Source organism: Salvia hispanica, chromosome 5 (assembly GCF_023119035.1).
Source record: "Salvia hispanica cultivar TCC Black 2014 chromosome 5, UniMelb_Shisp_WGS_1.0, whole genome shotgun sequence".
NCBI lineage: Eukaryota > Viridiplantae > Streptophyta > Magnoliopsida > Lamiales > Lamiaceae > Salvia > Salvia hispanica.
The window spans coordinates 31,622,567-31,647,559 of NC_062969.1; the positions used below are offsets into that span (position 1 = coordinate 31,622,567).

At 38.1% G+C, this 24,993-nt stretch overlaps 1 protein-coding gene and 2 long non-coding RNA genes across 4 annotated transcripts; 2 read left to right on the forward strand and 1 right to left on the reverse strand.

The window, feature by feature from the left end:
• The first annotated feature begins 15,060 nt into the window (after positions 1-15,060).
• On the forward strand, positions 15,061-17,033 carry LOC125186892 (staphylococcal-like nuclease CAN2). 2 transcript variants are annotated; one of them, XM_048083378.1, is made up of 9 exons: positions 15,063-15,420; positions 15,506-15,561; positions 15,634-15,748; positions 15,827-15,943; positions 16,046-16,233; positions 16,294-16,350; positions 16,417-16,576; positions 16,658-16,726; positions 16,802-17,033. In XM_048083378.1, the coding sequence occupies exons 1-9, from the start codon at positions 15,274-15,276 to the stop codon at positions 16,898-16,900; spliced, it is 1,008 nt and encodes a 335-aa protein (XP_047939335.1). In that variant the 5' UTR covers positions 15,063-15,273; the 3' UTR covers positions 16,901-17,033. The 2 variants fall into 2 exon arrangements, with proteins under 2 accessions (XP_047939334.1, XP_047939335.1); XM_048083377.1 differs by having other exon boundaries at positions 15,061-15,420; positions 15,634-15,943.
• A 4,409-nt stretch (positions 17,034-21,442) lies between these two features.
• On the reverse strand, positions 21,443-22,309 carry LOC125187359. Its single transcript, XR_007170595.1, has 2 exons — positions 22,000-22,309; positions 21,443-21,896 (listed from the first exon to the last, which is right to left on the reverse strand). It is a non-coding gene; the product is annotated as an uncharacterized LOC125187359 (long non-coding RNA).
• On the forward strand, positions 22,068-23,818 carry LOC125187360. The gene is made up of 3 exons (XR_007170596.1): positions 22,068-22,143; positions 23,417-23,477; positions 23,631-23,818. It is a non-coding gene; the product is annotated as an uncharacterized LOC125187360 (long non-coding RNA).
• The last annotated feature ends 1,175 nt before the right edge of the window (positions 23,819-24,993 follow it).

Here is a 24,993-nt window from a genome sequence, read left to right on the forward strand (position 1 = left end):
ACCCACACTTTAATACAAGCTTATATTGGAATATTACGAGCAGCCACTACAAAAGTAATATTGAACTCTCCCCATCCAAATCCGAAATTATAAGTAATCCGGGTTTCCACTTTTATTATTTATTTCCCGCGCTTAAGATATAAATGTCCATTAATTAATTATTGTCTGCTATGGACTTAATTAATTAATATCTTATTAATTCCAAGAGTGGACTTAGCAAGAAACATTTATTTATTATTCATAGAGTAATAAAACTCCAACTGGTCAGTTTTCCGAATAATAAAACCTTGTTCGAGCTCCTCTTGAGGACATTATCAAACGAGACTCACCTCGCGTACGATTCAACATAATAGCAATCCTAGCACCGCTAGATATTAATCACCACTACCCAATATATCAGGATTATTGGGTTGCGAAAAACCCGCACCATTTGATAAGTCAAAGTAGTGCATAATCAATACCGTATGCTCATTGCTAACATATGTAGATTAAAAAATAGTATTTTATCAAGACCTAGTCTTACAGTAGATAGAATAAAGACACGTCTTGCTGTTAGATCCGTTCAGTGCTATACCACACCAATGTCATCTTATTTCAGTAAGGCTTAGAAATATGCGGACTGACATTGCAACCTTTCACAATAGACTTTCTCAACTCTCATAGTGCATCAAATAGACTTTCTCAACTCTCAAGCTATTTATCGAAATGTTAAAATCTTGATAGTCTAGATCAGTTCGAACAATTTCTAAGTATTTTCTTGGCCTTAAGGCTAAGAGCCATAAATACTTTATCATTCAATGATTAAGAAGTTGATGTGTTGTTGAATACTCAACCTTGTCGCACTTATATTATTTTAATACTATGATGCCTTAAGCATCAACCATAAAACAATAGTTGAGCATTAATAGCTCCCACTGCAACAAAAACCTAACTGGATCAAGATCTCTTACTTAGAAGTTTCGAACTCTCAACTCTTTCAGATAAACTACGTGATACTCAACCTTATGGTGTAAACCATTGAGACTTGCTAGTCTTTCTATGTTGCACTTCTATAAGTATTCTGAATCTCTTGAAAAATCAAATGATTCTAACTCATAGTGCATCAAATAGACTTTCTCAACTCTCAAGCTATTTAACGAAATGTTAAAATCTTGATAGTCTAGATCAGTTCGAACAATTTCTAAGTATTTTCTTGGCCTTAAGGCTAAGAGCCATAAATACTTTATCATTCAATGATTAAGAAGTTGATGTGTTGTTGAATACTCAACCTTGTCGCACTTATAATATTTTAATACTATGATGCCTTAAGCATCAACCATAAAACAATAGTTGAGCATTAATAGCTCCCACTGCAACAAAAACCTAACTGGATCAAGATCTCTTACTTAGAAGTTGCATTGTCATGTAAGTCATTGTCCTTCTATAAAATAGGTCAATCCAACTCACAAAGCATCTTTTCTCGCTTTAAACAAACTTTGATGACAATTCAGGCTCTCCCATTTCCACATCTAGTCTTTTGTTCAAATGAACTAGGACTTAAAAAAAATGCAGCCTTTATGAATTTGTCATCTATCATGTTACTTTCCTCTAACAGTAACATAACGACTATTATTCTGAAGATTTTCTACTTTTCAGTTAAACCTTCTTGTAGTCATTTCTTGTTACTTTAGGTGATGACTTGTGTCAGAAACTATTTGAGTGATCAAAAGATCCTCAAAACATTCTGTCACTTTAAGATATTACAATCGAATCATCTTGACAGATTCTATTGATATCCATCTTTCATCGTTATTAACCAAGACTTGTCGAGCTACTTAAAGGAAAATATCTTGACCTTATTCCTCAAAGAGCTTGTCAAGTACATGCATAATGCATTCTCGAACATTCTTCGTGGAATTATGTCGAGGAAATGGAGGACATGAATCATTGAGTATAAACTCAAGGTTTTCAGCGATGAGAAACTTATCCATATTCGTTTCCGGTCTACATAATTTAGGCATTCGAGTTTTCTTTCTTTAAGGATCGCAAACAAATATTAAATGACATAATGAAGATTTGGCAAATAAACTTATTATCACATACTCATGCTCAATACATAATCACAAATAACCACAAAACAATTATGTATCTTACAACAACAAAATTAATAAATTGTATCTTCCTCTGGAGGTTAATACGCATTAAAATTTTGACAATTTTACTGGTCACAACACCGACACATCAATTGCATCCTCCTCTGGAGGTTAATACGCCTAATGTTGCCTAAGCACGACCATCAGATTTAGCATTACAGAATTTTATTTCTACAACACACTCACATAACAATGTTCATGTGCTGACAACAAAACCAAGCTATCTCATAAATTCTGATTGAACCCTGAAACTCGCAGTTCCTTAGGATTATTGTCCCCACTCTGCAGGTGGCAATAATATTGGGAACCACTTTCTAGTTTATTCTATTTATTATGTGAGAAGTCCGCCCTTATGAACTTGCTGTTTTCGTAGGATTATTGTCCCTACTCTGCAGGTGGCAATAATATTAGAAAATCAGCTTCACAAAATTTGGCAGTCCAACCGATGGAGACCGTATACAACGCACTTGTTGTAATCATCACTTAGATATTTTGTATGGTGTTTGCATAATTATCACATAAGCAGATAAAGTAGATAATCCACTTAAAATAGATAAACACCAAATAAACAGATAAATCCATTTAATCTATGGCATTTAAACACATAGGATAATTATCGAAAATTATTTAATCTAGTCATGGGAGAATCAATTAAATAATTCAGTTTTATCTTGGATAATCTTTATCCAAATTCATTTAGGATTTATCAAGATAGAGTCAACTATCTAAATCCACTTAGGATTATTCTAGATTTTATTTCCATAAAATCAAATCCTACAATTCAAGATAACGTTGATCTAGGATTATCATTATTTAAATCGTACTAGGATATTACTAGATAGAAACACTTCCATCATAATCCATAAGATAAAAATAAAATCCAATCAATAAAGATTTGTACAAATCTTAATTCTATTTAGAATAGACATCTAGAATATATCAAACATTACTTAGGATTTCTTAGATAAATAAATATATCTAAATCCAATTAAATAAGGATTTCTTATATATCATCAACATCCTAATCTATCTAGGACATAAATCCAAAAGATAAGGATAACTTGGATTAATACTTATTTTAATCCATCTAAGATTTGTCTTAATAGAATTAAATCTATTCAAATCCATAGGATAAAATAAATTAATATAAATATTTATCCTAATTCATCTAGGATTTATCTTGGAATAAATCCATATAAATCCATAGAATAAGATAATATTATATTAGAATTATTCAAATCTATCTAAGATTTATCTAGGAACAAATCCATATAAATCTATAAGATAAGAATAAAATATTATATTATCACTATCCAAATCCATCTAGAATTTATCTATGAATAAATTCATATAAACTCATAGGATAAGAATAAAATAATATTATCATTATCTAAATCCAACTAGGATTCGTCTAGGGATAAATCCACATTAATCCATAGGATATAGATAAATATTAGATTGTCATTATCCAAATTTAACTAGGATTTTCGTCTAGGAATTAAATCCCTACAAATCCATAAAATAAGGATAAAATCTATAATTAATCCATGATTTAATACAAAATCAAATCTTATATAATATATAAAATTCACAAAAGATATATTCAAATCTTATTTCCAAATTAATCTTGAATTATTTCCGAAATTGAATCCAAGGATTTGGAAATCCTAATCAAAATTTGGAAAGCGAAGTCGTGAGACGAGACAAAACGACATCACGCATAGGGAAACCCTAATCTTGCGTCGTCGTACTCCCACTGAACCGCAGCCGCTGCTGGGCTCCCACTCGTCTCGCGAGCTCGCCGAGCCTGACGTCTCCGACGCTGCTGCGTCGACGTCGCTCCTCCGGAGCTGCTGTCGCTGCTGCTCCGTCTCCGGCGCTGCTGCGTCGTCCTTGCCACGGCTGCTGGCTCTGCCTCGGTGTAGTCGCTGCATCAGCGACGTTCTCACCGCAACAAGCCCAGCCGAATTCTCGACCATGAACAGCCATCAAAGACAGCCGCCGCCATCGCGAATTCCCGACACTCCGACGTCGCGATAAAGAATACATGGAGACCGATTTGATTATAACATTTAATCATTACATCATGAATTCTTACGGCAATTAAATAAGCAAATTCTCATGTAATCATTACAACTCATAAAGATAAAAATATGGGAATTAGTTTGCAAAGCCACACGCAAAGAATTCAAATAAAAAGTAATATCTCTATCACCGCATTCACGTAAATGAGAATTGATTATTTATTCCCAAATTTTGATCAAATTGGGCAAATCGTGCATCTTCCTATCGACGTCGAGACTTGCACATTCGGCCACGTGCAACTCCGGCGCAAGCGCCGGCTGCACGTCCTTACCGATCGTGCTCTCGTTGTTGATGATTCACGACTCATGCATTCAAGCAATTCACATAACATGAAATTAATCCACATAATCAGAGCCAAAAATTGGCTCTGATACTAATTGTTGGGGTTAGGAGCCCCTTGTACAGCGAAAGACTTGTACAAAACAAATAAATCAGACACGGATCTTGTGACGCCCCGGAATTTCGTTCCCTTCTTTCGAGATAAATCGGATTTAGTAGCTTAATTAATTCCTTTCTAGAAGCTGTGTAATCGTAGTCGTGGTATTTTTCGTTGGATGAAATAAAGTGCAAAGAAATTTTGTGTCAAGGATAAAAGTAAAGCTATGCTTTTATTAGATAAATAATTGAGGAACAAATTACACAAGAATGTCGAAGAATTTATTCACATAGTGCTTACATAAGTGAAAGTGACAATACACTCTTATATTACAACTCTTCTCTAGAGACTCTAAATTACATGAAAATGGAAAGTATGACTATGGTTTCCAAACCAACATTTGGATCTTTCCAAGAAGAGGATCATGAGGATCTTGAGGAAGATCATCTCTTCCTCTCTCTCGACTTCTACACCACCTTGATAGCCAAGCTACACCAAAGAAACCTACAAAAAATAGCCACCAAAGAGGTTAGAAAAATTCCAATAAAAGAGCAAGGATTTTGGCTTTCACCAATAAGGTAAGTGATGATCAAGACATCACATTGCTGCCATGGAATCGAAAAAAATATGCCCAATAACCGAGACATCCCCAATTCTCCACATAGAGCAATAGAGACAATAGTAGACAAGAGATGAAGTCATCATCTAGGCCTAAAAGGGAGTAAGCAAGATCCCTCCTTACACCAAGAACAAGGCTGAAAATACAGCCAAGGATGTCATCCAAAAATTGCATCAATTTGGCATGAAAAGCATAGTCACAAAGCTCAAAAGAGAGCCAACTAGTAGCTCAAGAATAGCAGCCCCATATCGATTTAGGAGCCGCCAAGAACAGTTCCAAAAAGCCAAGAACCATGGCTACATAAAGGAAAGCCCCTGCCTTCTCTTCCTCCACAAAAATTCGAAACCAACAAGGAGTGGAAGAGGAGCAAAGAGGGCAGCCAATAAGCAAGAGGAACCACCAAGTGAGGTAAGTACCTCAACACCAACAACCAAACTTGCATCATGTAGAGTTACCAACACTTAGCCAAGAATTTAGATCAATAGTGTTGCACCATAGCTTGAGCAAGTCATGAGAACTTAGATTCATAGGAGAACATCAAGGCAGTAGCTAAAGCAGTCATGAACCAACAACATGTATCGCAAGAACAACAACAAATCACCAATCCCATAAGCTCTCAAGAATTAATCTATGAAAACAACAAATGCCCCATCAAGTTTTCCATCAAGCACTCACTGCCATAACTCAAAGGAATGAGTAAAGGGGAAAGGGAAGGGTGACTTAGCTTAGACGGGGAGGCGGACCGGCGAGGAAGCAAGCGCCGGCGCAGCAAGGGAGGATCGACCGGCGGCATCACTCGCCACGGCTGACGGCGGGGGTGATGCTAGGTTCGGGTTCCACACTTGGCGGAGGACGAAAGGCGATGCCTTTCCCCATCGATCGGCGACCCTGCCGCGGGAGGCAACGCGGGCAACGCCTCTGCACGCCGGAGCTGCGCGGCGTGGCGACGGCGGTGCCGGCGTTTGGCATGAACCGCCGGGGAAGCCGAATTTGAAACCAGAGCACCACTACTCCTCCGCTCCTCGAAAATTTGGGGGAAAGTGAAGGGATGGCGGATCGTTGAGGATTGAGATGTGAACCGGTGAGGAGGCGCGCCGGCGACGCGCCGACGGCGCAGGGGACGGCGACTTCGCCGAGAATCGGGCGAGAGGGAGGAAGCCGCCGCTGTCGGTTCTCCATTTTCGATTTCAAGGAATGGCGATGGGAGAAGAGTATTTTGGGTTCCCATTTCTATCTTGTTGGGCCACTTGAGTTGATTGGGCCGAGATAGGTAAATTAAGGAGTTGAGCCAAGTTAAGCAATTGAGGAGTTGGGCCAGTAAGAAGAGGCTTTAATTTAATTAAGTTGGGCCCTAGTATTTAAGTAAGTGAATGCAGTGGGCTTTGAGCCAAGAAATTAATTATGAAGAGTTGGAATTTATTTAAGGATTTGAGATGGAGCAATAAATTAATTTCCAAATAATTACTAAGTTTCCGGAGGTGGAAAATATTTGGGTTGGAGCTCACAAGTCGAGAAATAAATGTCTAAATAAATTATTTAAACTTCGAGAAAGGGAAGTATTAAGGTGGGAGATGCGAAAACCGACCGGCGTCGCCCCGCGACGCCATGGGCGGCCTTAAGAAAAATCCGAAGAAAAAGGATTTAAGAGGAGACTTTCCAAGAATTCCTATTCTATTAAAATAGTGCCCGAATATTTAAGTTAGAGAAAATAGAATTTCTCCAAAGTTAGTAAAGAGAATAAATAAACTCTGCAGAGTAGTGAAGCCGAGGTAGGATTAAGAAAAATCCTATAAGCCGAGACTGAGATATAGGTGCTATCCAATAGGATGCATGCATTCTTTCTAAAGAGAAATAATTCAAGTATTAATTAGCGTGCTACGCTATTTATTTTCAAGGGATAAATTGCTCGAGGGCGAGTGAGGCTAAAGCGAGTAATTGAGTTGAGACATAAGCATATCAGGTGGGCTTTCTTTTAATATCCAGCACTATAGTGTGGATATAAAGCAAATATTTGTGAAATTATGAAAAATCATCTTTTCTCAAAATGAAGCAGTGATTATTTTAAAGTTGTTGTCATGCCATAAAATGTTTGTTTTGAGGCCTATCTGTTGGGGTAATAGCCCGTGGGTTTTGGCGATGCCAGCCCGAGTTTAACGAATTCGGTTCCCAATAGGACCGCAAATCCTGTTCGGAATAATGTGCACGAGAGCCGTGAGCCATCAGCTGTTGGCCGGCGATGTGTCCGCTGAAGGTGGCCACCTTCACGGTACACGATTCTCAGATAAGGCGAGGATCCAAAAGAACTTAGACTGCAGTCGGACTTTTAAGATCACAGAGAATTTAGTATGCTCGGGCCTTTTAAGAAAAACCCCCGTGCGATACTGTGGATGGATGACAACTATATATTGTATGTTTTGTTTTCGGCATGTGTCCACTGAGTACTCCTGTACTCAGCCCTGCATGTATTTATAAATGTGCAGGTTGAACGTCAAGAGGATGGAGAAATGATCGGAGTCGATGCTACTAAATAATCAAGTGGATCTTTTCACGATTCGTGTCTTCATACACGAAGTCGTCTAGTATGGACTTATTCCGCTGCTCTTTTGTGAAGTGAGACATCTTAGAATCTCACCTTCGAACTCTGATTTATTGATGTAATGTTCATTCTAGTTCTAAGACCATGTAATGGTACATTTGACTTCTATTCTATGATATGATCGACTTGGCCTTCGGGCATATTCACAAGTTCTTTCCCCGTTTCTTTCCCCGTTTCTTTAATCCCCCCATTAGTCGCGATTTACCCGCTTTCGCTATCCTTAGCAAAGTGCGGTCGTGACAGATCTATTTGACCGATTATGCAATTAATCAATTCACATGTTAAACAGATAATAGCATGCTATAACACAAATAATTCATGCTCAAAGAAAGTAAATCCTAAAACATGAATTTTACGGTTTAGGGTTACCGATTTGATTCTCCAAAGAATCATCGATTGCTCGCGCCTTCTCTACGATGATCTTCAATACTAGACCACGGATCTTCTCTCTGGTTCCTGAACTGTATCTCGATATCAGGGTGGACTGATCATATCAAAATACTAGGACTCGAATAAAGAAGACAGAAGAAATCCTTCTCCAATTAGGAGAGAAATTCGAACTCCTCTAGGTAGAGGGGGACGAAAATTATGAGTAATAATAATGAATGATTTATGTCTCATTTATTCTCCTATTTATATTAAGTTCCTTTTTGGGTCCAGACAGGGATCTATGGAAGGTTTTGGATATGAGCTCCCCCAATTAGCTTTTTTACTAATTAAATTGAACCCATAATTTAATACAAGCTTATATTGGAATATTACGAGCAGCCACTACAGAAGTAATATTGAACTCTCCCCATCCAAATCCGAAATTACAAGTAATCCGGGTTTCCACTTTGTTTATTATTTATTTCCCATGCTTAAGATATAAATGTCCATTAATTAATTAATGTCTGCTATGGACTTAATTAATTAACATCTTATTAATTCCAAGAGTGGACTTAGCAAGAAATATTTATTTATTATTCATAGAGCGATAAAACTCCAACTGGCCAGTTTTCTGAATAATAAAACCTTGTTCGAGCTCCTGTTGAGGACATTATCAAACGAGACACACCTCGCACACATTTCAACATAATAGCAATCTTAGCACCGCTATATATTAATCACCACTACCCAATATATCAGGATTATTGGGTTGCGAAAAATCCGCACCATTTGATAAATCACCACCGTATGCTCAATGCTAACATATGTAGATTAAGAAATAGTATTTTATCAAGACCTAGTCTTTCAGTAGATAGCATAAAGACACGTCTTGCTGTTAGATCCGTTCAGTGCTATACCACACCAATGTCATCTTATTTCAAGTAAGGCTTAGAAATATGCGGACTGACATTGCAACCTTTCACGATAGGTAGCCAAAGCCTATCTAGGTTGTGAAATTCTTCTTTTTCTTTTGAAAAGCATAACATAGATCTGACCGTGTTACCTTAAAGTGGACGACGCCCACAACCGGTCTACTAAGCAAAAGACTTAGACTTTGTTTACTTCTTATGCATTTAAATGTTTGTAAAACATCTTATAAATGCAAAAGCAAACACAATGTAATAATAATAGTGATTCTATTCGTGCGAGACTGCTCGAATAATACTGAATTGAGTTAAAAGTGGATTGTAGAGTTTTATGTATACAAGAAAGATTCTATTCGCGCGAAAATTGCTCGAAACATGCTTTTCAGTATACCAAACCTAACAGATATTACAAATACAAATGTTGAAAATTGAAATTACAAAAGAGTCAAAAGACTTAAACAATAATACATGCTTGTTAGCTTGTATAACAATTTAAATAAAAAAACTTGAAGTAAAAAACAATAAATTATAAATGTAAATAGATAGTATATATATACTCTTAGTCGGCGAAGGAGATATTTCTAGATAACTAAATTGAGGATACCTTTAGCAATTCAACCTTAATTGTTGAGTTTAATTTAACCATCAACAATCATGGTAGAATTGTCAAAAGTCTCCCGGATTTAGTCTTATAGAGAAGTCTTCTTCACCGATTAGAGTATATACAAATACAATTATATAATTGTATTTGTATATTTTAAAGTTGAAACAATTGAAAAAAAAAGAAATAAAGGAAAAGGACTTGAGCCCAACTTAAATTTAAAATTTAAGTTGGGTTGCCTACGTATCATTAATGCTCAATTACATTAAGGAATTAAAGTCCACGTAGTTCTCTTACCTTACTTACCTATTCGGCAATCGGCGGTAGACCTCCCACTCCACCTCATTCTTGTTGTTGTTCTTCTTCGTCGGGGTAGTAGTCTTGGTCGTTTTGTACTTGGGTCGTGTTCCAATCTAGCTCTTGGTCTCTAATGTCAGCCGAACACCAATCGTCAAGTAACATGGTGGCTTCCATATTTTGGCCGGATAGTCTACTTCTTCTATCGTCCAAGACGTTGCCTCCAACACTAAAAGCGGACTCGACGGCGACAGTGGAAGCCGAAATTGAAAAAATCTCCTTGGCCATTGATGCAAGTATGGGAAAATCTTTCTCATGTGTTCCCCACCAATCGAGGACGTCGATTTGGTTGGGAACGGGACCTTCATCTTCATTCAAAGAAAAGCGTGAGTCAAAATATAAATCTAACTCACTTACCGTCCTTGCCGACGAACTGCCGCTGGTGGTGTAACCGTATAGGTCGGCCAATTGGGATTGTGCGTCGGGGTCATCAACTTGAAAGAACCCAAAACTGTGTTGTTGTTGAGGGGTGGTCCGTTGTCTCACTTGGTGGGTACTGTTGTACTTGGCTTCGTATTCGGCAAAAAGAGTTCGCAACTCAAACTCAAATGCATGTTTGATGACGGAGAGATTGGGGAGGTTTATTTGGAATGTTTCGGACAAACGTATGTTGTTGTCCTCATTGTCATCCGATTGCAAAGACCGAAGTGGTTGAAGATCAATAGAACTCAAATTGTTGTAATAAAATTCTAAAATCTTCAAGGTACCGACTAATTTCCATTTCGGATCCAAAACCTTTGCAATAAAAAACACCGTTGGAATCTCACTGAAATACTTAAGCCATTTGTCAATCATATAATATAAAACACACATCAACTCAGGATTTGAGACGGAATTTTTCATAGCCGTCTTAAAACCAAGTGATATATACATGCAATGCTCTAAAACACGAACAAATGTGCAATAATAAACACCCGATAACTCAACAGTCGCATTTTTGAAACCTTTGAACAATTTAAACAAACTCATGCTTTGCTCCCAACATGCATGCGATAGATATAAATCAGCAACGGGATAAGTCCTAAAAAAATCAATCAAATAATCTATATGCTCCAAAGTAGAGTTCAAACAATCATATGTGGAGTTCCATCTAGTAGACACATCAATTGTAAAATTTGTGTACCTGATTTTCTTTTGATGACAATATTTCTTCCAAGCCTTACCAATGTGAGGCTTCCAATGGATCAAATTTACGGCAGTTCTAATAGGATCAACATGCTTTTGCCACAAAGAAAGAGCATCTTGTACACATAAATTTAAAATATGACAAATGCATCTTTGATGAAAATACTTACCATTTATAACCGGGGCACAAGCCGCAATTAAGTCGGCAATACTTGCAGTGTTAGCGGTTGCATTATCAAAACCAACAGAAAAAACCTTATTGCACAATCTATATTCATTCAAAACTTGAATAATTAAAGCAGCAATTGCGGGTGCGGTGTGTGGCGTAGGAAATTGTCTAAAACCAATCAAACGCTTGTGCAACGTCCAACTATTGTCCAAAAAATGACATGTAATGCCCATATAAGAATTTCTTTGAAAAGCATCAGTCCACACATTAGAGCAAATGTTTACTTTGTGACCCAAGGTGGACAAAAAACGTGTTACTTCTCTTTGCTTCTCAAAAAATTGTTTGTTGTTAGATCTTTGATGTGAAGTTGCGGGTATTCTTTTAGCAGCGACATTAAAAGCGGTTTGCATAGTGACTTCATATTTTTTGTCATCAAAAAAATTGAAAGGCAAATGCTTCATTGCAGCCCATCTAACCATAGCATCTTGAGCGACTTTATGATCATATTTAAAAAGAGGCGTACCTGTTGTTTCAGACGCACCGGACGGGAAGTTTAGTTGGGTTTGGGATTTGGCGGTCCCATATTCGATCGGATGCTTTGCCATTAAATGACGATGGAGAGTACCATAGCCCCCACCGGCAAAAAAGGGGTAGAATTTATCGCAATAGTTACAATATGCGACAAATTCATTGGTCTCTTCTTGAGTGGTTGGATCTAGTACCGGGACTTTTTTATAATGTTTAACAAAAATATCCGATTTCAACGCCTTCTTAGTCTTACCCCGCCCGGTTTGAGTTTCAGGAGGAGGAACCGCTTCATCATTTTCACCAACTTGTCCGGCGCTCGTCGGAGGATATTGTTTAGATCCTCCATCTCCAGTTCCACCATTACCATCGTCGTCGTCAGATGATAAATTCACGTTTCCATAAGAGTGATAAGACTCGTAACCTTCGCCGCCACTCATATAGCTAAGTACCATGGCAGCCCTATGATCTTCTTCGGCCTACAAATATTATATACAAACGGTATAAATAATGTATAGTACCAAAAACAAGAATATATTTATATATTATATATAGTTGTGACTTGTGAATTTAAAAAGAATTTGTAAAATTAATATTCGAACAACTTACTTGCAAACGCATAGCGGTTTGTCGGGAAACCTCATCCATAACCTCACGACGACTAGGGCGCCTTGATTTCCGACGACCACTTTGATCTTGGTCTTGGGCAATTCCCTTGCCCAGATCACCACCACAACGAGATGAATACATTTTGCAAATTGAAAAATAAAGAGAGAGTATAACTAGAGTAGTGGGGGATGGTATTATGATAGACAATTGAAGTAAATTATAAGAACAATTTGCACAAATATTATAGTAAACAACTTGAGCAAATTAGAGAGAATGGAGATAGAGATGAGAAAAATTGTGAGATTGAGAAGAGAAATCCTTGTTAACACAAGAATGGGGTGAGTAGAAATGAAGGGGAGAGGGGGTACTTATAGGAGAAAAAATCAGATTTAATAAAAAAAAAATTGAATTTCAAAATTTTGAAATCGGCCGGTTTACCGCCGGAACCGCAGGTTTTCCACCGAGAACCGGCGGTTCCGGCGGTAAACCGCCGATTTCTGCCCATTGCGTCACGAAAAGCTGCACTCCTACGCCTGAAAAAGTTGTCGGAACCGGCGGTTTCTGGCCGGTTGCTGACCGGTTTCCGACCAATCCGCCGGTTTGGTCACCGGTTTCTGGCAGAAACTGCCGGTTTCTGGACCGTTCTGCACCCCTACGCCTGACCGCCTGAAAAGCCTGCCGGAACCGGCGGTTTCTGGCCGGTTTCCGACCAAACCGCCGGTTTGGTCACCGGTTTCTGACTGAAACTGCCTGTTTCTGCACCCTACGCCTGCCACCGCCTGCCGCCTGAAAAAACCTGCCGGAGCCGGCAAATCGCCGGTTTTGAGCCGCCGGTTTCCGGCGAACTGGCGGTTTCGAACCGCTGGTTACGGTTCTTCATTTTTTGCGAACTTGAACCGGCCCGTCCGAACCGCCGAACCTTTCCCGGTTCCGAACCGTCACCGTGGTTCCGGTTCACGGTTCCGAACCGCCGGTGACGGTTCTGGGCCGGTTCAGCCGGGCCGGTTCGGTTTGGTGACCTCTATGTACAAGATGTATCAATGTGATTCCTTGAATATGTCAACATAATTTAATTGAGCGAACTACATCAAAAGTCCCTAACGTTTCCATTTGTGACACTGCAGGTCCCTAAGAAAAAAAAATATCGCCGAAAGACTCTAACCTTAAACATAATCACGTATCTTGTTTTTGTAGCCAATTTTCGGACCAAAATACCCACATGCCTTGAAGGGCATTTCAGACATATTACCCTCAACCTGCAAGCCTACTCTACCAACATCTACACGACTTGCACACCTTACCCAAATACTTTTGTCAAATCATAGTCGATATTTCCCATGCTGTGTATTTACCTTTATTTTAAGGGTATGAAATTTGAAATTCATTTCTTTTCTCTCACTTCAATTCATCCTCTCATTTTTTTTTGTTTAATGAGTGTGCTCCCTACCGTCGTATACGCATTCGGTCATCCTATAGTTGAGTTTGACATCGCAATGGGTAAATTGCTCTTTGACTGGTAAGGTGAATTTGAGTGGATTTTGCAGCTAAATTTGGTTGTATTCAATTTAGGGTTTATGCGTGTTAGGCTGTGTCCAATTTTTTGGTGATTTCATTTCACAAATAATGGCGTATAAGTTTTTGTGTAGAAAACTTTTCTAATTATACTGCAAACTCAAATAATTTTTTGTGTTTTTCTAATGGAATAATATCAAATATGGGCTACTGCAAAAAATTTGTGAGATATACTCAAAGGCACGGGGTATATTCCCTCTTTTCCATAATAGTTGAGTTATTTTATCATTTTGGTATGTTCCATAGTAGTGGAGTCATTTTCATTTGTAGACTGTAGTAATAGTCAATACATTTCTTTGAGTTACTTTACTCACTTTTACTTCCTCCGTATCAAGGAAGATGACTCATTCCTTGGATGACACGGTATTTTATGTAACTCTATTTTGTGTGTTAAGTGGAGAAAGTAAAATAAAAAAGAGAATAAAATAGAGATAAATGTATTTATACTTTTTATAATGGGTCATCTTGGATGGGATAAATCAAAAATTAATGGGATGGAGTTAAGAGTGTCCACTATAGTTGGCCGGGCCAAGCCACAAAACGTGGCCAAGCCATAAAATCGTGGGCGGGCCACCAACGCCCATGTTTTACACTATGGTGGACATGCCCAAACCACCAAATAATTTATTTTTTTTATTTTGTGTATATTTTAATTAAAAATGGGTATATTTATAAAATTTGTGTAGGAATGGGGTAAAAAATGTCTATAGTTATAAAATTAAGAAAAAAAAAAATTGAAAATAGGGAGAGCCGGCTCTTGCTGCAATAGGAGAGCCGCGGCCGGGCCACGCGAGTGACGCTGCCCCCCCGCTTTGCACTGTAGGGAGCCGCGGCCGGGCCACGGGAGAGCCACGAGCCACGGCTCTCCTATAGTGGATGCACTAAAATCTTCCAATCAATGCGATTCCTTTCTTCTAGAGGCAATAAAGGCAATGAACATAGCCGTTGACTAATAATTTCCTTTCTCTCAAACCGTGGCCTCTCCTCATTCGTTACTGAACTCGACTTTCATCACAACTTTCCTCCAATAGAATTTAACACACGCAGAGAGAGAAAGGAAGCAGCTCAATTATAAATTACACTTGCAATTTTCAATTTGTTTCCCCTATATTGAATACCTTGTTCAGAGTTTTCGTTAGTTTCGAAGTCAATTGTAAATCATATTCAAATATTGAAGCCCCAAATCGGATAAATTCCAAAATTGTACTATAAATGGGAAACGCTCTAAGATTCCTGTGCGCCAAATGTTGCGAACCTTCGCCGGAATCCGATTCCGTCGGCCACCACGGCGTCACTGCCGAGACTGTCGGAGTTTCCGCCCTCGCTCACGATCTTTACAACTTTGAAATCACCAACCAGGTATCCCCAATTCCCAGATTCATTCAACTTTCCTTTTGTTCCCAAGAGTGATATGAGTAGTAAAGTAATAAAATTTCAATTTTAGGTTCCCCAAGAACTAGGTAAGCATGTTGTGTCATCCAGAAAAGCTCAATCCAACTGGTAAATAATCGATCAATTTTCCTTAATTAATTGAATTTAGCAAAAGCATTAAGCAACATATGAAAATGAAAGGTACAAGAAGCTAGCTGTAGCGTGGAGGGAGACAAAACCGCCCCCTAAATCCGCGGAAGAAGCCTCGCGGCTCGTGATTCAGACGCTCAAGAGGCATCAGAAGGCGGACGTCGAGGTTTCTGACAGGATTAGCTTCATACCTCTTGGAATAATGAGTACAATTTATATAATCTTGATTGCTTTGCTTGTAAAGGGTCTCTTAGCTTTCTATGGCCTTCCATTGCATCACACTTTGGTGGACCTCACCACTGGGCCTCCTCCCTCCCACTCCCAGCCTCAAGGTCTCAAGTTCGAATTACATACTATACCCGTGAGATGAAAAAAGATGCCTCCTTTCAACCTTTTTCCAATTATTTAAACAGTAGTGTGTTGTTTCTGATTCAATAACTATGCGATCGGGCGATGTCTACAGGTAGATCCGAAGGCTGTGGCAGATGGTGATACCATTACGGTATATGTAAGTGTTGAAGACTCTAGGGAGTCCGCGAATGTTCCTAGGGAAGTCCAAGTTGCAGCTGTTGAAAGAGCTAATGCCCGCGCTCAGAGGAATTATGATCGTGCAGATGAACTCCACAAGCATATTATTGATGCAGGATACAGGTTCGGATGATAATGTGCTTTCAGATTAGATAACCGGTGCTGATAAGGCTTTGTTTGCAGGGTGATAAATCTTCAAAACGAGGAGGTTCTCGCCAAGAAATACAGAATAAGATTGAGGTATTGATTTACATAAAATGCATTTGAATGTGAATGATTGTTGAGACATTTATAATACTTAAACAGAGGAATTGATGCACCGGAGGGTAAAATGCCGTTTGGACAAGAAGCGAAGGACGAGCTGGTAAAAATTGTGCAGAACAAGTGTCTAAGAGTCCTTGTGTTTGATGAAGATCGTTATGGTAGGTGCGTAGGAGATATATATTGCAATGGCATCTTCGTTCAGGTAGTATGATCAACCTCTCTCCGATGGAATCTTTGATTATGATTGGAACACGATGCGACATATTGTTTTGAATTTTGATAGGAGTCGATGCTTAAGAAGGGGCTAGCATGGCACTACAAAGCTTATGATCGACGTCCCGAGCTGGATAAGGTTAACATCCGATTACACCTTGTCTTCTTCTCTGGTTATTTTGGATTTTAAGCCTTTATATTGTGCACAATGTAGTGGGAGAAAGAGGCTCGTGCAAAACGCGTGGGTTTGTGGTCGTCTTCTAACCCTGAGATGCCATGGGAGTGGAGAAAGGACAGACGTCAAGGCAGATAGATAGCCCACCATCTTGGTCCAAGGTTCATAATGTGATTATGTTGTATTTAAGCAAATGGTATTGAAATTTTTCCTAACTTGTTAAAATTCTGATATTTCTTTCCCTTTCTAAGCACAGCTATTTAAAAAATCAGATCATCTCTTGCAAATCACTAGAAATATTTCACTATTTTGTGACAAAAAAGATGGGTGCATTCAGCGGCTGATCCAGGAGGAGGGGAGGTCGACCCCCCCCCCCTCCCCAACTAATTTTTTCTTATTTAGATGTAAAATTTCCTTGTCCACTCCCTCCACCACTGGGTGTGTTCATACAGAAGCAAGATTTTGACAATTTATGCTATGTCAGCAACTTCTAATGTCAGTTATCCACAATGCTCCATGGTGAAAAGCCATGTTGTGCAATGTAGAAAGTGCATTCAGGGAGTACTCCCTCCTTTCCATAGGAATGGAGTCATTTTGGTACGCTCCATAACAGTTGAGTCATTTTCCTTTTTAGTAAAAAAGTCAACACATTTCTTCTCATTTACTTTACTCTCTCTTACTTTATTACCTTTTCATTTCCTACTTTATTCTTCATCTACTCAACTCACTTAACACAGTATTTCTTAAATCGCGTGCCGAAAAAAATGCCTCCACTACTGCGGAACGGACGGAGTATTTTGGTAGCATGCGATAAAGGGCTATGAATATTTTAGTCTTGGCTGAGCGAATCAATTGAATGTTACTAAATACTCCCTTCGTCTGCGAATAGGAGTCCTATTTCTTTATGTTTTAAGATATGTTAAGAAAAGTGGGTGGAAGAAAGTTAGTGGATTAGAGGTTCCACTTGTAGTATTAGTTTTAAATTATATGTGAGTGAAATGAGTTGGTGGAATATGAGGCCTATTTATCATTTATGGTAATTAGAAGTACCATTTAACTCTATCCCACTCGTGAAATAAAGAACTTATATAAATAATATATTCGGGTGAGCCTTTAGCGCACAGTAGTCTTAAGAGTTTTCTTCAGCAATGCTACCAAAAGAGTCCTTATCATAGTTTCTTTACTAGACAATTGTCCATACTTGAAAACCAGCTAATATATATACTGAAAAAAATGGTTTCTGATGGTAGCCAAAATCATTAAATATACATCATATCAGCCAAAACACAGAAAAATTAGAAGACAAAGGGATGCAGTGATAACATGAAGAAACAAGTTGAAAATTGAGCACCTGAAGATCCAAACAATAGCTTCATTTGAAGTAACCGTGAGATTTGAAAACGAAGCCAAGCATCACTGTTGCAGAAGCATGGCAGCATGCCAGCATACATAATAATGCTTAGACAAACTAAATTGACTCTCAGAGTATCAGAGAAAAATTTAAAGAGAATCAGGATTTGATGCAACCGAAGGATCGATATTTCAACAGCCAATCACTAGTAGCCGAGCCGTGAAGTTCAAGGATAAATTGAATGGACTAATTCAAGAAGTTTGGGCTCTTGAATTATCCAAGAGGCCCATGGAATATAGAGGTCTAAGCAGTCCAAGTTGCATCACTTTAATTGCATGTGACTAGGCCTAAGAGTGAAGACAACTGCACTATCTGTAAAGAGAAGGGCCCATGGAAGAGAAGAAAGAGATGGGGAGATTGGGCAAATGAGATGATTGCCTTCATTCGTGCACAAGTGAAGAAGAAAAAGTAGTTTTTTTTTTTGTTTTTTTTTTTCAGGTTTTAGGAATTGTAATATTTTAAGTTTTAGGCCTTCTAAACTCTAATTTCTAGGGTTTGTAATTTTTAATTTTCGACTGAACAATGAAATTGTTCAACGTTTTCTATTTACGGGCAGTGGCGGACGCATAAATTTTTGCCACTAGGGGCTCCACTATATTTTATATAGTCAAAATTTATGTTATTAAAAAAATATTTTATCTTATGTGTTCCATTTTTTCTATGTGAAATGTCTCGTATTAAATGTTTTTTTAATTTTTACTATTTTTTGAATGGACCTTACAATATATTACCTCATTTTACTTAGAGTTTATAATAAAAAATGGAGTATATAAAAATAGGACGCTAGTTCTATTTTTTAAAATAGCTCTTATTTATGTTTTCTAAATATGCAATATTTGGTTTTCGGCATGAGATTTTATGCAGTGTTGTTTTGTGAGTTAATGAAAAGAAAGTAAAGTAAGAGGAAGGAAAAAGTAGAGAGAGTGTTGTTTCTATTTTTAGAAACGTTTTATTTTTAATTAGACAAATAAAAAAGGAAAATGTTTCATTTCATATGGGACAGAGAGAGATGGAACTAATACTGGCATATAAAAATTACAATTACAAAAACTGAAAAATGCATAAATAATTTTTTTGAGAGAAACACTGCCTATTCAAAAGAATGAATCAATTCAATTCATAGTTAGTTTTAATTTAAATAATTTTAAAACTGCTCAATATAATAAGGATGTAGAAGTTGTACGTAGAGGCATATCTTTAAATTTATACTCCCTCCGTCCCGCTTAAGATGACATGTTTTCCTTTTTAGTTTGTCCCAACTAAGATGACACATTTCCTTTTTTGGTAACTTTTTCTCTCCAATTAATACACTCAACCATTTTTTCTCACTCCTATAAAAATATCTATCTTTCTTTATCTCTCTAATTTAATACTTACACCCACTTTCTCTCTTTCCAATTAAACACTTTAACCAATAATTCCTAAAACCCCGTGCCGGCTAAGCAATGTGTCATCTTAGCCGGGACAGAGCATACTTGTACATTTTCCAAGAAAAGAACTCAAACAAGATAAATTAAATAATGATATTTTTATTGATATGTATATCTTCTTCTTCCTCAAGACATGGAAAACCATTTTTATGCAACTTAAGAAATTTAAGTAATTTAAGTTTCAGCCTTTTTTATCCTCTAGTTTCCAACGATTTAATATTCCACGTCACTAATTTGGTGAGGGCTGAACTTGACTTTTCAAAATTTTGAAAAATTTGTAAATAGGAAAAAAAAGGAAAAAAAAATTTGGGTAGGACCTTAAGCCCCTCCCCCTCCCTTGCTGCATCCGCCAGTGTTCACGGGTAAAATAGTTTGTAGTTGTGAATAATGCAATTTTATAGTTGAGGTCTGGATGAGGCCTGCAGGGTTGTGGGAGCTGTGGCCTAGCGTAGAAAATGAGGGGAATGATGACGTGGAGGGCGCTTGGGGTCTTGATCCGAGACGAGGTTGTGGATGCCCTAAGGAGTCGATTCTCATGTGATTATTATATAGAGTGAACTACTCCCTCCGTCTCAACTAAGTTGAGTCGTATTCTTTTTTGGGACGTCCCAATAACGTTCAGTAAAAACAAAATATCTAATCCCTCTTACTTTATTTCATCATGTACTTCTTATTTTACTCCATCATACTTTATTCCATCATCTACTTTACTCTCTCTTATCTCTACTACTCCCTCCGTCCCAACTAAGTTTTCACAAAACTTTTGGACACGGAGATTAAGAAATTGTGTTGAATAGATTAAATGAATATAAAACAAAATAGGAAACGGAAAAAAGTAGAAGAGATAAAGAAAGGGTAAAGTGGATGATGAAATAAAATAAGACTGATTGAATGTTTTGTTTTTTGTCAAAAAGGGAAATGACTCAACTTTGTTGGGACGTTCCTAAAAGGAATACGACTCAACTTAGTTGGTTGGGACGGAGGGAGTACTTTTTTTTTCTCTCTCTTATTATACTTTATTTTCATTTAATTCATTCAACAATATTTCATAACTTAGTTGGGACGGAGGGAGTACTTCACTCTATATAATAATCACATGAAAATCGACCTCCTTGGGGCATCCATAACCTCATGTCGGATCCAAGTCCCAAGTCCCCTCCACGTCATCATTCCCTTATTTTCTACGCTAGGCTACAACTCCCATATCCCTGCAGGCCTCATCCAGATCTCAACTATTAAATTGCATTATTCACAACTACAAACCCGCCTCTTCCAAAAGTTTTGACCTAACTTAATTGGAACTTAATTGGAACGGAGGGAGTAGTTCTTACCTCCAGTATTAAATGAAGTTTTTTGCCCACTTTCAGGACCGAAACCCCCATACCTTGATGGGCAATTTAATACATTCATTGTTAATTTTCAATTGTCTCTACATGTTTCTTAAACTTAATTATTTCATGATTATAATTACAATATTTAATTTTAATTGACCATTTTACAACACTTAATAATAGAGAAATACATGCAAATACTAATCTTAAATTTTAAATTAAATAGATCCTACTCAGTTTCCCCATATGCCATAGTACATGAATTTTGTCACTCAACTAGAAGCTTCACTCAGAATTGACGAAATAAATGAAGTCTTTAAATAATAAAAAATGAATTAAACAAAAATAATTGCTACTTTCAAATCCTCAGAATTCTTACCGTTGATCTATGCATAGACAAATAGTAAATGTAACATTCCGACTTTTATCGTCTTGTTAAGGTGGGTAGAATGTAACACCTCGTTTATTTTTATTATTCTCGAAATGACATTAAATGTTTAGCCGAAAATTTCAAACTAAAGAATAAAATAAGTTATTATAATTCTAGTAAATAATTAAGGTTATACATAAGTGAGAAACATAGTCAACCAAACTTTTTATTTTACAAGTCTAACTACCGGGATACATCTCTAAAAACTATGAAATGGAATACAAGAGATAAAATGGTGTACATATGTGGGCCTATAAGTTAAATCCCAGCCCACTTCAAAAATTTTGGAACCCATTCATGGAATACCCAAATAACTAAATTAATTCTTGTTTATTGCTCCTCCACCTCCTCCTTCCTTCTTCTTCCTCCTGATGACTCTCATCCCCCCTCAAGCCACGTCTGTTCCACCTCCTGCTTGATCCACTCCTCCACTTCCTACTTGATTACTTTCCTTCCCTTTAAGGCACGTAGCTGCTGCTTGATTACTCTCCTTCCCCTCAAGGCACTTAGCTGCTTGATTACACTCCAGCTCCTGCACATAATTCACAATCACTTTCTGCAAATCCCAAACAGAAACAGAGGGAGGGCCGAGAGGGAGGGAGAGAAGTAGAAGAGCTCTCGTTTCCAATACCAACCATTCACGGCAGAAATCGAGAGTTCAAGGGTGCTGCCTAATTCTCTTCCAATAAGCATCCCAAATCACAGAGACGAGTCTGCCAAGTCCAAGGAAACTACTCCTTTCAGTCCCACAATTTCACAATTCAATATCGTGTTTTGAGGTATAAAACCCTTCCCCTTTTGATCATGTTTATACATAGCATATCATCCACCAACTCTCACCCAAGTAATTCAATCAATAACAATCAACAAAGAACCGAACACAACGAATTGAACACCCCTCTGTAACTAAATGAACTACGAAAAGAACTTAATTTGAGTGCGAGAACTTATCTTGTGTTTCAGGGCTGGTTCGGGTGTGATCGAGTTGAGTTCGGGGTTGCTTCGAATGGTTCGGGGGCTGCCGGATACCGGCGAGGTTGTTTCGAGCTCAGTCGGGGCTGCTGGATATTGATTCGGGGCTGTCCGACAGCAAGCGTACGTCGATGGCGTGAGCAGCGCCGAGAGAGGAAGAGGGAGTGGGGAAGAGAGAGGGAGAATCGGAAGGAGAGAGAGAGAGACACCGCCGCAGGCGGCGGCGGACGGCGGCTCTGGACAGGGTCAGCGGCGGCGGCAGATTCGAGAGAGAGGTCAACGGCTGAGGCAGAGCTCAGGCGATGAGGAGAGGGAGGTGCGACGGCAAGCCACCGTATGCGCAGCAGCGGCGGCGGCGGCGGCATGAACAGGTCCGAGAGAGGGGAGGGGAGTGGGGCATCGATTCTGGTGGAGTGAGGAGGCAGGCGATGGAATTTAGGGATTTGTCTCTAATTTGGGGAAAATGGAAATGAGAGAGATAGGGAGGGGACGATTGTGGAGGAAGGGAGTATTTCAAATTGGGCCTCTTCCCAATTAATTTAATTTGGGCCTTTTACTTTTAATTATGGGTTCCTTTTCTTTTAATTATTGAGGAAGAAGTTGGGCCTCTTTTTGAGTTGTAATAGTTGGGTTCACTACTTTTAAAGTGGGGATATAAGGTGGGTGAATAGACGTAATTTTTTTGGGCTGGAAATAAAAGGGAGTCTTGGCCAATTGTAAAAATGCTATCATTTGGTAGAAAATATAATATTGAATTTTAGCTCTAAGCTTTATATTAAGGTTCAATTAATATTTTGATTTCTTGTAATTGTGTAACTAAGCTAAATAATTGATCTTTTGAACTATTTTAGCGTATTGCTTAAGAGTAAATTTTCAAAGTAAAAGAGACATAGATCCAATTTAGTCGAAACCCGAGAATAGTGGAAGAAGAAGCATCAAATAATATGAGTTTTAGAAATTGCTTAAAGACAAGTGAAATAATATAAGGCATTAATTATGAGGCATGCATTCCTATAAAAGTTTAAGAATTTCTTGAAGTTTGATTAGTATTTTATTTTATATTGTGATGTTTTCAAAAAGGTTATCTCCGCAAGTTAAGGTCGGAGCGAGAAATTCAAGTTAAAGAAATTAAACGAACGAGGTGAACTTTTCTATCTTACATACTAATGTGGATGAAAATATGAAAATGTGAATCTATGTTTGTTGCTTATGTAAATGGTGTTGTCTTGCCATAAATGATTTGTTTTATGCCTATCTGTTTGGTTGGAACGTAAGAATCGAATTCGGGTCCGAGTGAGGGTGGTGTCCCTACTCGGATTAGTGTACACAGGTGACCATTGGAAGGTGGCCACCTTCCACGGCACAAAGATGATATAGTGGAGGCCGTTGGGAGGTGGCCACCTCCCCGGCTGGAGAAAGATGTAGGTGACCGTGGGAGAGCACCATCTCCACGGCACTTGGTGTTCAGATATGGCAAAAGTACATAAAGAACTTAGACTGATCAGTCGAACTTTAGCTCACAAAGAATTTAGTAAGCTCGGGCCTTTTAAGAGAAAACCCTCGAGTGTTACTGTGATGGCATGACAATATTTTCATTTTATGTATGTATATTTCGGCAATGTGTTCACTGAGTATTTTTATACTCAGCCCTGCATATATTTCTAAATGTGCAGGTTGAGCAATGACGGTGCTGAGCAAAGTTATGATTTTCCTTTTATTTTAAGTAGAAGCTCTCGGCGGTGCATGTCTCCATACATGTGACCGTGTTCATTCCGCTGCGTACTAAGGTTCTAGATGACATCGACTGTTACTCTGATAATTAGTTATTAAAATGTAAGATTTTCATTCAAGTTCTGGTGATTAAAAATTGATTTGAAATTGTTTGCCCTTTAATTCTAAGTGAATATTCAGTCATTGTTTATCCCCTTTCTATTCCCCTCTTCTTATTTCCCACCCCTAGTCACGGTTTCCCGGCTTTGCTATCCCTAGCAAAGTGCGGTCGTGACAGTAAAATAGTAAATTATTACTCCCTCCGTCCCCGATTAAGAGTCACACTTTTCCATTTCGGTCCGTCCCCAATTAAGAGTCACACTTCATTTTTACCATAAATAGTAAGTAGGTCTCACATTCCACTAACTCAATTCACTCACATTTTATTATAAAACTAATATAAAAAAATGGGTCTCACATTCCACTAACTTTTTCAACTAACTTTTCTTTACATTTCTTAAAATCCGTGTCTGGTCAAAGTGTGACTCTTAATCGGGGACGGAGGGAGTATTAAACAACTAGACATGAAGTAAAACAAACAAAGCTCAAGGTTGAATCGAATGTAGTCTTCAGACTTCCACTGCCGGCAGAGTTTCGCTACTATGATAGATGGAAGAAGTCATTTGTGGAATATGAGATGGAAGAATTTATATGTAGAAAAGAGAAGAAGCATTGAAGGCTGAGACCCTCAGTTGAGTTCGAACTTTTGTTTCGGTTATTTTGTAACCTTTTTCTAAGCCTTTTACAATCATTTCTTAACAAGCGTGTTAAAATACTAAAATATAGAAATAATGCGATTATAGAACATATTTTGCATAATTGACATTCAAAACGAACCAATTCTAAGCCTTAAAAACATGCAAAATCCGTGTTGTTGATTAACAAAC

Excerpts from the sequence above, each read along its gene's own strand:
- LOC125186892 (XM_048083377.1), top strand. The coding sequence starts at position 15,274 with ATGGGAAACGCTCTAAGATTCCTGTGCGCCAAATGTTGCGAACCTTCG. Across the intron at positions 15,421-15,505 it reads ACTTTGAAATCACCAACCAG|GTTCCCCAAGAACTAGGTAA; the intron begins GTATCCCCAATT and ends TTTCAATTTTAG. Across the intron at positions 16,234-16,293 it reads ATTATTGATGCAGGATACAG|GGTGATAAATCTTCAAAACG; the intron begins GTTCGGATGATA and ends CTTTGTTTGCAG.